The 16,040-nt window shown below is 42.0% G+C and overlaps 1 protein-coding gene across 4 annotated transcripts in view; it reads left to right on the plus strand.

Annotated features, from left to right (window-relative positions):
- The window catches only part of scaf8 (SR-related CTD-associated factor 8), a 333,661-nt gene that overhangs the window by 81,050 nt on the left and 236,571 nt on the right, over nt 1–16,040 (plus strand). For all 4 annotated transcript variants that reach the window (XR_010963680.1, XR_010963681.1, XM_067989093.1 and 1 more), the window contains exon 3: nt 5,134–5,178. Coding sequence is in view for 2 of the 4 variants with exons in the window: in XM_067989093.1 (XP_067845194.1) it covers nt 5,134–5,178 (45 nt within the window). In the remaining 2 variants the exon portion in view is untranslated. The remainder of the gene's footprint in view (nt 1–5,133; nt 5,179–16,040) is intronic.

The raw sequence follows: 16,040 nt of genomic DNA on the forward strand, positions 1-16,040 counted from the left end.
GTCCTGGACTTTACAAGTGGCACAGGATGTGCATTCGGCGGGACTGAGGTGCCCTGCCATGCCTTTATTTATTAGCCTACTAACTAAATTTACCAGAAATAAACTTAAGACTTGTCCCTGATCTGGACAAAAAAAAAGAAAAACACTCACCAGCTATTCACCAATCAGCCCCTTCCCTTGTCCTCACGTCACACCTGAAACTTCTTTCCTGTGGTGTCACTTTCTAATTTCTGCCTTAGCTCAGACCTCCTGCTCTTGGGCCCTCCTTTATCCACCTCCAATCTTGCTTAGCTCAGCTCTCGCGCTCTCGGGCCTTCCTTTATCCGCCTCCAATCTTGCTTAGCTCAGCTCTCCCTCTCTCGGGCCGTCCGTTATCCACCTCCGATCTCGCTTAGCTCAGCTCTCCCGCTCTTGGGCCCTCCTTTATCTGCCTCTGGTTTGTCTTTGTTCTGCTAAATCCTATATTCTTCCTCCACAGTGATGCCAGACAGAGGGATCCAGTCATGCTGCCAAACTCTAGCAGCCCCATGGTAGGACTGGATCAAACTCTAAACTCCCGATTACAGTTCTGCCAAAGGCCAGGACTTTTCCCCAGTGCTGTCAAAGCCCGGGACCATTCCTCAGGACTGTCCCCCAAGTATAGCTAAATTACACTCCACCTTTACCTGGTGCATCTTGTATGCCATTTTGCTGTTTATTACCAGCCTTAAAAATTGTAAGGAATAAAAATGAAATATATCAGTTTGCGTGTGTAAAGGCATATATATAAAATAGATGCCAGTCATTTACAATTTTCAAAGTTGTGAAATTCAATCACATGGCAAAATAAGAAATTCTTGAATACCGTTTAATAAATGTTACTGTAAAAGAGTGACCTTGATCTTATGCCCTTTGTGGCATAAACACCCCTTTTTATAAAATAGCATATCCTGTGATTCATGGGAAACCTTGTAATATATTAAATGTCTTGTGACGATATGTACTTCCTATTTATCACACTTGCTGTCTCAAGCTTTTGTCACATCTGACATGCTATTGTTGTAACATTTTAATTTTCTGGTTTATTTCCAATTCATGTCTCTGTGGCACCAAGTTTTACTGTAAGAACATTAAAAAATAGGAGCAGGAGTAGGTCATACGGCCCCTCGAACTTGCTCCGCCATTCAATAAGGTCATGGCTGCTCTTCTACCTCAACTCCACTTTCCTACCTATCCCCATATCCCTTGAATCCCTTATACTTGGCTGGAATGGATCAAGTGATCAGTTGTGTCAGAAGGCCCAAGTTCAAAAGCACCTCTGACAATGCAGCACTCCCTCAGTACTGCACTGGAGTATTAACCTAGATTGTGTACTCAAGTTCTGAAGTGGGGATTAAACTCAATCTCTCACTTGAACACGAGAGTGAGATCACTAATTTAAGCTGACACTTCACTGCAGTGCAAAAAATTTCCTAGTAATATATTAAAAGTAATTAACACGCATTTCCTGTACTTCCGAGAAGTGTCATGGTGCATTATGTCTGGTCGTCACAAATTATAGCTTATATTTTTGCCTTTCAGCTCCCAGGTTCTGATTTATGTTTCCAAGGTAGGTAGCGCATGTGCCACACCCACCACCTGCCTCACTGTAGTATTTTGGACTGTGGGCCAGCCTAGATCCAACTAGTGACTTGAAAGCCAGCTGGTGGCCTTGGCCGAGTCCCTCCATCAGTCATGACCTGTAAGTTAGCCTGTGGTCCTGGTTGGATTCCTTTCCTGACCTGCCATCCAAAAGTTGGCTTGCACCCCTGGCCAGGTAACTTCCCCAAACTGCAACCCAAAAGCCTGGTCCTGGCCGGATTCCATCTCTTCTTCCCCCCTGCGCCCCAATTACCACACCACCCGAAAGCACAGCAGAGGAGAAGAACAGGTACGGACAAGATGAAGAGAGTGTCAGGCCAAGACAAGAAAAAGAGAGAAACAGAACATGAACCAGATGGTGAGAAGCAAATAAGGAGGAAGAGAGACAAAAATGTAGGGATAGAGAATCAGAAAAGTATACAAACAGAAAACCAAAAAAAGAGGACAAAAATATGAGAAAGAGCCAGAAGAGAGAGTGCACACCCACAGATACCTCCCGTGACACAAAGACAACAGAGAATGGCAGAGTGTATTCTCTGAGACATGTCTCACTTTGTCACAGATGCAAAAGAATCTTGAAATGCTGAATGCTCCTGAACTGCACTTCTAACCTGCAGCATGAAACTGACTAATCAGGGAACTTTGTAGACTGAAATGTGCTAAACAGCAGTTACGTCTGGAATGACTTGAGGCTTTGTTTACTTAACAATTAGACTTTGTGGCCTTAAAGGACTACTTTAGCACAATAATACATTGTACATTATATGGATTATTACATGGTATAACACTACTCACAAACATCTGATTCATTGTGCGCATCAACATGGGAGGCTGCTAGTCTCTCTACATAAATGTCTTGCGTCTAGCATTTTATCCATCACACTCCAGATGTCACATTTTATTATAGATGTAAAAAAGAATGAAAGCCAGGCATTTCATTTTGTAGCTTAAAATTCACAAGCCGTTTGCTGATTTCTAAGTAACCTGAGTAATTTACAAACACCAACAATTATTAGATTCCTACAGACAGTAGTTGAGTAGTGGCCCATGTCAGATCTACTTGAGGGTCTCAGCCTGCACTCTCTATAGAATGTCTGAAATGATCAACTGGCACATCGATCGTCTTCCCCATACACTTGCATTTTCTAGCGCTGTCCTAGGCGGGTACCACTACTTCAGTAGCAACTGGCACTGAATGCCATTTGGGCCTTCTTCAAGTTTTAGACACTCAGAAAATAAAAAGAGCACCTTATATAAAGCAGTTTGACAGAAATAGATGTGCTTCACAGCTAGTGAATGTTATGCAGGTTGGCCACTAATGATGCCTGGCACCAGACAGCTTGGCAATAAATATTATCGAGTAATTCTCAATCCAGTTCTGTTTGATCCATCTCTGCTTGCAATAAAATATTCACTGACAATAGAGAATACCCTAGAGCTTTCATAAAGTACAAAATGTGTAGAATGTTTACTTTTGTTCAGTATTCTGAATACGTACTTGAATAGAAACATCACAAAAACTCGAGTTCATTTTTGGGTTTTTGCAGTGTTATTGTATTTACAAATTTTCAGCCTATGCTAGATATTCTCTCAGATTCAGTGTCACTAATCACTGCTGTAAACAGGCTCCACATCTCAAACGACCAAGAGTTTACTGTTACTGCCCGATATCTGGTCATATGGATGACCTGCAACCGTAACAATGGATCAGAATTTGCTGTCAAAATAACGGCGAGGCTAACAGCACTCGGCGTTATTTATGGGTAAATGGTACAGCAGCCATAGGCGAGGAGTAAATGCACGGTTAAATGTGAATATCTGAAAGTTACTGTCCGAGTTGCTCTTGCTGTGCGAAAAAGGCATCTCGCCCATGGGCTTCTCGTTTGTTTTAGGAACTTGCTGTATTTACCCATTAATTGCCCATTAAGCTCGCCACAGAAAGTTAAGTCTTGTCATTACAAGCTTAAGTACCATTTAAATACATGATAAGTATTAATGACTGCCATTCAACCCCTCTGGCACCAAAAATTAACTATTACATGTGGAGGAGTCTCATTCTTTCAGGTTTTGAATTTTTCAGGGAGATTTTAAAAATATAAAATTCAAAACTTTTTTTAATTACTTTTCCTTTTTGTCTCTCTTTTTCTCACTCTCTTGATCCAATCTTTTTTTCCCTTTCTTTATTTCTCTTTCTGTACCTGATATTGAAACATTGAATTTACCCCTTTTAATTCACCCTCCTTCTCAGTTCTTCCTGTGTTTATTTCCCAATCCTTAAATCTCATTGCTTAAGGAGAGACCCTGTTGGTTGCCCTGTCCACTCAGGTCTCAGATGCCCTGTTTCCCTCACTGCTGTTATCAGCTCGCACTTTCAGCAACATTGTAGGCAGAACTTTTTTGAGCTGAAGGGTGCAGGGGCAGGCCTAACTAACGGCAGATGCTGTTAGATGCCCTGGTGCAGCACATTCTGGTCCAATAAGACTCCTCGTTGTGTGTATTTGATACTAGAAACATAGAAAATAGGAGCAGGAGCAGGCCATTCGGCCCTTCAAGCCTGTTCCGCCATTCAGTATGATCATTGCTGATCCTCTATCTCAATATCATATTCCCGCTCTCTCCCCATACCCCTTGATGCCTGGTTCGGCATCATGACCGCACTATAGGAAAGATGTGAAGACCTTAGAGAGGGTGCAGAAGAGATTTACTAGAATGATTCCAGGGACAGGGGACTTTAGTTATGTGGATAGACTGGAGAAGCTGGGGTTGACCTCTTTGGATCAGAGATGGTTGAGAGGAGATTTGATAGAGGTGTTCAAAATCATGGAGGGTTAGACAGAGTAGATAGAGAGAAACTGTTCCTGTTGGCAGAAAGGTCAAGGACCAGAGCCCATAGTTTTAAGGTGATTGGCAAAAGAACCAAAGGTGACATAAGGAAAAACTTTTTTACACAGTGAGTGGTTAGGGTCTGGAATGCACTGCCAGAGGGGGTGGTGGAGGCAGATTCAATCATGGCTTAAAAAGGGAACTGGATAAGTACTTGAAAGAAAAAAAATTGCAGGGCTACAGGGATAGGGCGGGGGAGCGGGACTAGCTGGATTGTTGTTGTATAGAGCCAGCACGGACTCTGGGCCGAATGGCCTCCTTCTGTGCTGTAACCGTTCTATGATTCTATAGGGAAATGAAATGTAATTCAGCTATTCAGTTCAGTAATTTACAGTTTGCCCATTTCTTTCTTTTTAAAAAAGTAAAATTTGATTTTTGTTTTTAAAGATGGTATCGTTAAAACTGACGTGGAATTGATGAAATAGTTATGTGTTGTCCTGGCCAATTCATTAGTTGCTTCAGCTTCAAATTCCCCTGGCTCAGCCAGCTTGTTCCCATGGGAACACCATCAGCAGCTGCCAAGAATTTCTTATCACAGGTGTTTGAGAGGCTGCAGCCTTCTATTTTCCTGAGTTTGAATCGTTGTTACTTGTTTAGTCTGTTACTTATATTTTTTCTTTTACATTGCAGTTCTACAAACATGTGGTACAGAGTGTGGAAAAGTTTATTCAAAGGGTAAGAATTTGTATTTAGTTTATCATTGATATATAAACTTTCAGTGCTTAATCAAGTGCTTGGTATATTTGTGTGTCGGTAGCTTCTTTTACAATAAGTGAAACTTTGATCATATATATCTTAATCAATTTTTGAGGCAACATTGAGAGCCCCTAGATCCACTTTGCAAATTATTTTGCCCTTTCTTTTGTCTTGCTCATTCTTTTAATATCCTTTTTTGATCCCATCATCCATCAGTATTCTAAGCTTCTCATCGAGGTGGGCTCTTTCCACATTACTCACATTTGTTATTCCAGATGGCTGAGTATATTCAATTTGGGATAGCATGCAGGAAAATCACACGCTTCATGTTTGGTCTACCAACTGTACCAGCATGGTGCACCTGGACTTGCCTCTTGCACTTGCCTGCTTTATATCAATTAATCAATGAATGTTTTTGGGTCCAGAACAATTTCCATTTGTCTGAGTATGCCATTTTCCATTTCCATTATAGTCATTTTCAATGTTGCTGAGTATTTTGGACAGAAACGTGTTTAGTCAATGGTTGACTGCTTCAATAAATAAGTTCCTTGAATAAATGCTACGAATCGATGAAGTATTGACTGTGGTTAATTAATAACATTCTTTGATGAATTTATCCAGTTATTGTTTGATAGTGTTCAGCTTCTCTCCTCTCAAATCTCTTTCCCTTCTCCTGGCTTTAAATCCTCATCACTGGCTCATTCGCCTCTATGTTCCCAGAACAGTTGTGGTTTCCTTCCCTCTGAGAGGATGCTCCTTATCTCACTCCCCATGCCAATTCTTCCTCTGTGGTCCAAAATGCCTGTACTCCTCTCAAACTCGCAGCGGATGGGATCTCAGTTGTCAGGCACCATGAGGTAGTTACTGGGCTGGTGCAGTGCTGCAAAGTACAGGTGTACGGACCTCTGGTGAGAACACTGAGAAATTCCTGCACTCAAATATTCGCTCTCTAGGCTCAGGCATCACTCGCTGCTTGGTGGCCGTGGCATTTACGAACATACGAAATTGACTGGCAGGAAAAGACCAACTGTCCATGAAGCCTGTCCCACACTCATGATGGCTGGAGCATCATGACTAGACACTTCCTACCCTCCAGGTGCCATGTAATCTCCTGGGAGAGGCAAAAAAACCTAGGGCCAAAAATACTCTGCAAAATTCCTCACCAACCCCTCAGGCAATCAAAACCAGTCCAGGCGATCACATGGACCAAATCTTATTTATGAAGGCTTACCTTCTGTATGATGCGATCTCTATCCCAGTCAAGAACCGGTCCAACTCCCACTTGAAGGCATGCAGAGAGTCAGCACCCATCATACCAGCTGGCAATGTATTCCAGAGGCTCTCAACTCTCTGGGAAAAGAAGAACCACCTAACACCCAGTCTATTCCTACTCTTACATAGTTTAAACTCATGTCCCCTGGTCCTCTCCAATCTGTTTAACTGGAATAACCTAACAATAGCGACGCTATGCAATCCTTCAATTATTTTTAGACCTCTATCGGGTAGCCTCTACACTGCCCTAAAGTAAATATGATGTAAAGTAAATAAGCTTGTGATTTTAAAATAAATTTGTTGGACTATAACCTGGTGTTGTAAGATTCCTTACTAAAGTAAATAGACCAAGGTTCCTAAGCCTATCGGGATAGCTGAGATTCTTTAAGCTAGGAATCATTCTCGTAGCTGCTCTTTGGATCTTTTTCAAGGCCACTATATCACCCATCATGTGAGGGGGCCAAAACTGGGCAGAGTACTCCAGATGCAGTCTGACTAGCAACCTGTATAGTGACAGAATGGTGTCCTTTGATTTATACTGAATGGTTCTATTAATACACCCTAATACCCTGTTAGCTTTAGCTACAGCTTCTCGACATTGGTCACGAACCTTCAGTGATCTGTGCACAATATATATGTATATAGATATAATTAGTATGTATTCAACCTGTCTTGTAAAACTAAATAGTCTGTTTGAAGTCATTAGAGAGAAATATACCAGAGAGACTCCGTGGATGGTCAGCTACTAACCCCCGCCCCCGGCATAAAGATTAATAGTCAGCGGCAGTATATCTGGTTCATTTTATATCGGTTTAACATGGCTGTCTATTTTCAATCTTACGATAAGGATCATTGAACCTGCATCTGCTATAGTTGTACTGTGTGTCGTTTTTGTTCACTCATTGATTTACTGTTTAATAAAATTTGTTTAGCAGTTTTTAGTGTAAATCATTGTCTAGTGAAATGTTTGTCTTACCGCTTTCCGAAGTTTAGGAAGCACCTAACCTGCACCAGCAGCAGGATCGCCGTCATATTGGTCCTCGCTGCTTTTAGGCAGCACTGGCGGCTGCCTGAAATCAGCGGTGGATTAATTTAAATATGCAAAGAAGGGTCCTGTGCCTGTTTCAGGACCCTTCTGCAAAATGAGTAGAAAAACTAAGTGGCGCATGCACCATGCAAGCTCCGCCTCGTTTTTCCAGATCTACAGCGGTCCTTAAAGGAACCATTGAAGGCTGCTGAAGAAATGGTAGGCAAAGAGTGTCTCTCCTGGCTCCGAATCACTACTGCCGGCCTGTGATCAACCTTCCTGCATTTGGTTCCCTGCGATGCAGGAGGCCCAAATTTGATCCTCAACATTGGGCGAGTTGCCTCAGGAGGCGCCACAAGTGCCAGCAGCTCGCCTATATTACTAAAATGAGGAGTGAGGCCCAATTTTGGATGAGCCTCGGGCTCCAGTTACAAACTCGGAGATCTCAAGCGAGGAGCCGAAAGTTGAGATCGGGTCGTTTGTGTGGTTTGTTGTCCTGAGGGAGCTGGGCTGCAGCTTGAGGCTGTGCCATATACTATTTCCTTTTCGTAGAATCATCATTGAATCATAGAAAGGTTACCTCCTAGATCGACATGAACAGTGGCAGTTGGAGCTTGCAATGTTAAATCAGGGCGTGCAATTCCTTGAGCACAGTTAGAATCCTTGGTCTTTGTCCCCTAGCACACCAGTGGAAACAATTTTTCACCATTTACCCACAGTAAAGTCACCAAGTTGAACTCCTTTCCTGGCTGCTCCTCTCTCTGCGGCACTCTCACTCACCACTATAGCTGGTGCTCCCAGCTTTGCAGGAAATGCTGAGCACCAAGCCCACTACATTCCCCAGTCCTCTTCTCCCCCCTCGTCCAAGTCCGAATCCCTATTCCCCAGTGTCCCTTTCTTCTCTTGAGCCCTTCTCCCCAGTCCCCTGTCACCCTCTCCCTCCACCCCTTTGCCCTATTGCCTAACTGCCCAAGTTCCAATCTCCCCTCATCCCATCCCAATTTCACCAAGCCCCCCCCCCATCCCACCGAGTCTCAGTCTCACCACCCACCACCACAAATCTCAATCTTGTCCCCCATAATCCCTCTTCACCCAGCCCATCCCTGCTCCATGCCTCTCGACAAACTGCTCCCGTTTCCGGTCACTCCTGAGCCAGAGGGCTGGATCACTATGTCGGCGGGAGATTCTTATGATCTTTTCCAGCTGTTGTCCGAAGTGTCAGTAGGCAGCCCACATTCTATAAAGTCCTGTGTTTATTCGACGAGCCAAGATTTATAATTTAATTGAGAAAATTCCCAGCAATAGCCTTTGTAGAACCTCTTTTCATGGAATTGGGTTTCAGCCAGCTCTCGGTAAAATCTCCTTTACTAGATGATTTCAAGACCATTCAGTTTAAGACATCAGAATGCAGGATTATTGTTGCACAGTAACAGTGGGTGCTTGAATTAATGAGTATCAGATTTAAAAATCACAAGAATATTTGTAACTCTGTTTCCCTTCTGTTTTTTTGACATGCTTCTATGGGTAATCCTAGTCTCAGATCAGTAGCTGCTATTCTGGTTCCAGCCAGTCAGGACCCTGTTTACATTGTTTGCCTCCTGCCTGGTTGAAACTCTTAACTGTCCTGTTTAGGAGAGAGCTCTGCCCACGCTCGGGTACAGGCATCTTGTTGGAGCTGTCTTCCAGCAGTTAGAAATTTAAATGTTTAGAAATCGGAGAGTTGAGAATCTTTGCTCTTTCAACATTTTAATATGAAGTAATAGATTCAAAATGTTCCTCAGAGGTCCAGTGGACTGCTTAACCAGCTTTGACAACACACTGAATTTAACCTCTACCTCTGTGGAATCTTGCTGTCCTCTGAAGACAGGTCAGGCCATGATTCTGGATTTACATTGCAAGTTTTGCATTGGTGGGATTTAGAGATCCATGTAACTAAGCAAGTGTTTGACCCATCTAATTATAAACCTGAGATAAATCCATTTCTAAGCAACGTATTGCAAAGTAACTTGTGTGGTCTACATAGAATTGCACTGAATGTACAGCACAGAAAGAGGCCATTCGGCTCAACTGGTCCATGCTGGTGTTGATGCTCCACCGAGCCGCCTCCCACCCTTCTTCATCTACCCCTATCAGCGTAACTGTCCATTCCTTTTTCCCTTGTGATTATCTAGCTTCCCCTTAAATGCATCTATGCTATTTGCCTCTACTACTCCACGTGATAGTGAGTTCCACATTCTAACCACTCTCTGGGTAAAGAAGTTCCTCCTGAATTCTTTATTGTATTTATTGGTGACTATATCATATTTATGGCCCTTAGTTTTGGATTCCCCACAAGTGGAAAAATGTTCTCTACATCTGCCCTATCAAACCCTTTCATAATCTTAAAGACTTCTATCAGGTCACCCCTTAGTCTTTTTTGTAGAGAAAAGAGTCCCGTCTTTCCTGATAGGTATAACCTCTTAGTTCTGGTATGATCCTTGTGAATCTTTTCTGCACCTTTTCCAGTGCCTCTATGTCCTTTTTATAATATGGAGACCAGAACTTTGCACAATACTGTAAGTGTGGTCTAACCAAGGTTCTATATAAGTTTAACATAACTTCTCTGCTTTTCAATTCTATCCCTTTAGAAATGAACCCCACTGCTTTGTTTGCTTTTTTTATGGCCTTATTAACTTGCATTGCTACTTTTAGTGATTTGTGTACCTGTACCCCCTAGATCCTTTTGCTCCTCTACCCTATTTAGACACTTATTTTTCAATATATGAGGCCTCCTTATTCTTACCAAAATGCACCACCTCATACTTATCTATGTTGAAATTCATTTGCCAATTACACGCCCATTCTGCAAGTTTATTAATGTCCTCTTGTAATTTGTTGCAGTCTTCCTCAGTATTAACTATACCTCCCAATTTGGTGTTATCTGCAAATTTTGAAATTGTACTTCTGCTTCCTGAGTCCACATCGTTTGTGTAAATGGTGAACAACAGTCCTAGACCACTTCCCACCTTTTGCCAATCTGAGTAGCTACCCTTAACCCCTACTCTCTTTTGTAACCAGCTTGCTATCCATTCTGCTACTTGTCCCCTGACTCCACATGCTCTGGCCTTAGAGATGAGTCCTACTGCACTGTTTGAGTGCTTGGGTCTTAGTAGTTTTAAAATTATATTCTTTGTGTAAATACAGTTCACCTGCATGCTACCTTTATTGGGAAAAAAAAGAGCATGTGCTGTAGTTGTAGATTCTTAAGAACAGAATAATCATGTTAGACCAAGTGAAACTTGAAAAATGAAGGTAGGAAGAGATATGGAAAGAGGCCTGGAAGCGCAACTACAATGGCTTACAAAATGGCAGAGTAGGCTCAATGGGCTGAATGGCCTCCTGTTTCTATGTTATTCTCGGCCTACTGAATTTTTTTTTAAAGATACATGTTGCTTTGATTTCACCTATTCAGTTGACCTGACGTGGAGGATAAACCTCAAGCTACAAATGAGATCATATTGAAGATTGGTAACCTGATACTTTTCTTCATTGCAGTATCCTCCACATACCATCAGTAGTAATCCACTTGAGGTACTGTATTTGGTATGATAGGATACCAAATGAAATACCATTTGTATGTGTATGAATTATTCATTCAAAGAATCAGGAATACCCTGCAGGTAATCTGTGAAAATATGCAGAAACTTGTGTATTCTGAAAATCTGATCTTGAGCAACTTTTTAACAACAGTGTTATTAGGAATTTCTTGCCTAAAATGAATTATCAAAGATCTTGGGAGATATCCAGATCCAGCTGCAATAGACTTTGTAACAACTATCTGTTCAAAGTTTTTGCATAAGTTATATTCACCTTCTTAAAAAGAATGAATGCATTTTTTACATTGACAGAAAAATTGTACTTGCAACATATTATAGATTCCTCCCTGTCCTTGACTGGTGATTCCTTGTTATGGCAATAGCAGGGGCTGTTTTCAGCCATTGCTTTGTCTCCTACCCTCCATGTACAACATAATGGCTCAGATTTTGCTGTTATTAATGTATAAATCATACAGCAACTTATGTTGAGGAAGATACCCTGTGAATTGCGAATCACCACAAGTTGCTGGATGATTTGCATCGCTCCTGCCATTAGCCTCGTGAAAACTGCAGCTCACCCTCGACTTCCACGTGAGTTTCAAGAAATTGCTACATTAGTTGCCAATTAAATTTACCGCAGAAATTTAGGGCTGGTACCTAACAGCATAAGTACCTTTTTAATGATTAGATTTATATTCGTTATGAAAGTGTGTTTATATATTTTATTTATATATATATATATATATATATCCACACACGTGTATATATAAATGTACCAACAGACACGTATGTACATAGTGTGTGTGTATATCGACACACCCACCCGAACTCGTGTGTACGTACCCACACCCATGTCACACACACATCTGCACCAGTGTCCACGCGCACACCCACACCCATGTGCATATATGCGCACACACAGTATGCAACTACGCGCGTCTGTGCATGCACACACCTCCGCGGCACGCATCTGTAATCCCCCACACCGTTGCCGCGCATGTCTGTACACACGTGCACGGCCACCCGTGCATGTTTTCCTGCCATGCCACTCAACCTCTCCAGCCCAGAAAGAGAACAATGGAAACTATGGAGTCTCATTCCTACAGGTAGTACATTGTTCTTAGACATTTAAAAAAAAATCTTACTTTTCCTTTGTGTCTCTTTTTTTACCCTCTCTTAATCTAACCTTGTGAAGAGGACATAAGGAGTCTGCAAAGGGATATAGATAGATTAAGTGAGTGGGTAAAAATTTGGCAGATGGAGTATAATGTGGGAAAATGTGAACTTGCCATTTTGGCAGGAGGAATAGAAAAGCAGTATATATTATTTTAAATGGAGAGAGATTGCAGAACTCTGAGGCACAGAGGGATCTGGGTGTCCTAGTACGTGAATCACAAAAAGTTAGTATGCAGGTACAGCAAGTGATTAGGAAGGCAAATGGAATGTTGTCATTTATTGCAAGGGGAATGGAATATAAAAGTAGAGATGTTTTGCTACAGTTGTACAGGACATTGGTGAGACCACATCTAGAATACTGTGTGCAGTTTTGGTTGTCTTATTTAAGAAAGGACATAATTGCTTTGGAGGCGGTTCAGAGAAGGCTCACTCGACTGATTCCTGGGATGAGGGGGTTATCTTATGAGGAAAGGTTGGACAAGTTGGGCCTGTGTACGTTGGAGTTTAGAAGAATGAGAGGTGATCTTAGTGAAACATATAAAATCCTGAGGGGACTAGAAGGGGTAGATGCTGAGAGGATGTTTCCCCTTGTGGAAAAGACTAGAACTAGGGGCCACAGTTTAAAAATAAGGGGTCTCCCATTTAAGATGGAGATGAGGAGAATTTTTTTTCTCCCAGAGGGTCGTGAGTCTGTGGAACTCCCTTCCCCAGAGAGCGGTGGAGGCAGGGTCATTGAATATTTTTAAGGCTAAGTTAGATAGATTCCTGATTAACAAGGGAGTCAAAGGTTATAGTAGGTAGACGAGAAAGTAGGGTTGAGGTCAGAATCAGATCAGCCATGATCTTATCAAATGGCCGAATGGCCTACTCCTGCTTTTAATTTGTATGTTCGTGCGTATCTTTCTTTCTCTTTCTGTACCTGATTTGACACTAATTCATCCTATTTCCTTCTCCGCCATTACTCTTTTTTCTCAATCCTTAAATCTCATTGGTTAAGGAGATAGTCACGCCATTATTTGCTTGCACTTCCAGCAACTTGCAGGGCAAAAATTTTTCGAGCTGAAGTGTGAGGGAAAAAGTCTAACTGGGCACACTGGATAGTCTAACTAACGGAGCGTGATGCCCCGCTCGAGCAAAATCTGGGCCACTGTATTTTGATACTGTACGTTTATTTTAGAAAGCTTATTTGTTTGTTGGATTATATAAAGTGGAAATATAGTGAATACTGCAACTGCAATTGAAATTGCATTCAACAGTGCAGTTATTCCCCATCTTTTAGCTAATGCTTTTTAAAAAAATTTTAAACCCAAAGTTGCCATCATTGAATTACTACTTTGTAACGAATAACTTGATATCTCCCCTCCCATCCCTCTTCTCTCCTGAAGGAGTTTAGTCTTTGCTTGGGGTTTCATAGCCAAGAGTTACCCTCCAATAACTCGCCCAAGTAGCTATTGTTCATTTGGGAATCTAGAAAGTGAATGTTGACCATGTTTAGCCATAGAGGAATTACAACGGAGTTTGATCCTCTCCTCCCCTAACGCCCACCCATGGACACATCCAGCTCAGGCTATTGGGTAGCAATCAGGAGTGCGTGTGTGTGTATGCGCGCGTGTGTGTACTGCATACAGTTCTGGTCACCACATTATGGGAAAAATGTGATTGCACTAGAGAGGGTACAGAGGAGATTTACGAAGATGTTACGAGGACTGGAAGATTTTAGCTATGAGGAAAGATTGGATCGGCTGAGGTTGTTTTCTTTTGGAGGCTGCAGGGAGATTTAATTGAGGTATATAAAATTATGAGGGGCCTAGAGAAGAGTGGATAGGAAGGACCTATTTCCCATGGCAGAGAGGTCAAAAACCAGGGGGCATAGATGGGCTGAATGGTTTCCTTCTGTGCTGTAAATTTCAATGATTCTATTTTTTTTAATGTGTGTATATATATGTATATAAGTGTGTATCATAGTAAGTTACAGCACAGGAGGCCGCCATTCGGCGCATTGTACTTCTTTGAAAGAGCTATTCAATTAGCCCCGCTTCCCTGCTCTTCCCTCATAGCCCTGTAAATTTTTTCCCTTCAAGTATTTATCCACTTCCCTTTTGAAAGTTATTATTGAATCTGCTTCCACCACCCTTTTGGGCATTCCAGATCATAACAACTCTGTTTAAAAAAAAGTGTCCTCGTGCCACCTCTGGTTGTTTTGCGAATCACCTTAAATCTGTGTCCTCTGGTAACCAACCCTTCTGCCACTGGAGACAGTTTCTCCTTATTTACTCCATCAAAACCGTTCCTGATCTTGAACACCTCTATCAAATTTCCTCTTAACTTTCTCTGCTCTAAGGAGAACAACCTCAGCTTCTCCAATCTCTCCACATAACGGAAGTCCCTCATCCCTGGTACCATTCACATTAAATCTCTTCTGCATCCTATCTAAGGTTTTGACATCCTTCCTAAAGTGTGGTGCGAGGCCTAACCAGTGTTTTATGAAGGTTTAGCATAACTCCCTTACTTTTTTACTGTATGCCTTTATTCATAAAGCCCAGGATCCCATTTGCTTTTTCAACAGCCTTCTCGACTTGTCCTGCCACCTTCAGAGATTGTGTACATACACCCCCAGGTGTCTCTGTTCCTGTACCCCTTTTAAAATTGTACCATTTAGTTTATATTGCCTCTCCTACCAAAATGTATTACTTGCACTTCTCTGTGTTGAATTTCATCTGCCATGAAATATGTATATAATGTGTATATATGTATATATGTCCATAATGTGTATATAACATGTGTATGCCTACGTGCGTGGGCATTGTGCACACGCAGGGGGGTGGGGGTGTGTGTGTGTGTGTGTGTGTGTTTTTGCTCCCAGGTGTACAGACGCGCGAGCGGAGGTGTGCGTTTGCGCCCGGGTGTACAGACGCACGTACGATGTGGATGTGTGTGCGTGGACACTGGTGTAGATGTGTGTGTGACACGGGTGTGGGTGGGTGTGTGTACACGCAGGTGTGTCTATACATATACACACTTTGTATATGTATATACACAGGTGTGTCTGTTGATATTTATATATACGTGTGTGGATATACACACACACGTTTGTATAAAACAGTATAACAATACATTTTTGTTGAGCACAAACTCTTCTATCTTCAATACATTTTGTGGGTATGCATCTGTAATGTCTGTCTATCTAGTGTAAGTATTTTGATGTACTTTGTAGTATTTGCACATGTTGCTTTGGAGCGGAAATCAAACAGTGATGCAATAAGCCTTTACATGCAGGATAGGAGACCTAAAAATGTTCTCTTGTTTTCATTACTATGTTACAATCAATACAAGATTCTAGTTAATGTAAATTTTGTGATGTTTGCCTGTGATTACATAACATTAAAGTAATCAATTTCTGTTTGAAGCAACATAAAATCATTGTCTTGTGCATTTTGTGAATCTCATTTTGAGCATCACACCTGTTGCTAAATTAGCAACAAATCACACCTGAATAGGTAGGGAACATATCCAATCAGCAAGTAGCAACCAGGAATGAAAACTAATCATCATGAAGTCAGAAGGACTATGGCAGGCAAATTGGCACACTGAGTGTGATCCCTGCACTGGAACGGGAAGGCCCGCCCAATATTCTGCGTCATTTACATCAATCCAGCGAGCTGCAGGTGCCTGCTGGGCATCCTCAGGCAGCTCGCCGGCGAAGACCATTAAAATTTTGGGCCGTTGCCATTGATACAAACAGGTCTTGCAGGAGGGAGGCGATTGGGAGAGAGGGTCGAGGTAGCGACCAG

This window comes from Heptranchias perlo, chromosome 8, assembly GCF_035084215.1.
Source record: "Heptranchias perlo isolate sHepPer1 chromosome 8, sHepPer1.hap1, whole genome shotgun sequence".
Taxonomy (NCBI): domain Eukaryota; kingdom Metazoa; phylum Chordata; class Chondrichthyes; order Hexanchiformes; family Hexanchidae; genus Heptranchias; species Heptranchias perlo.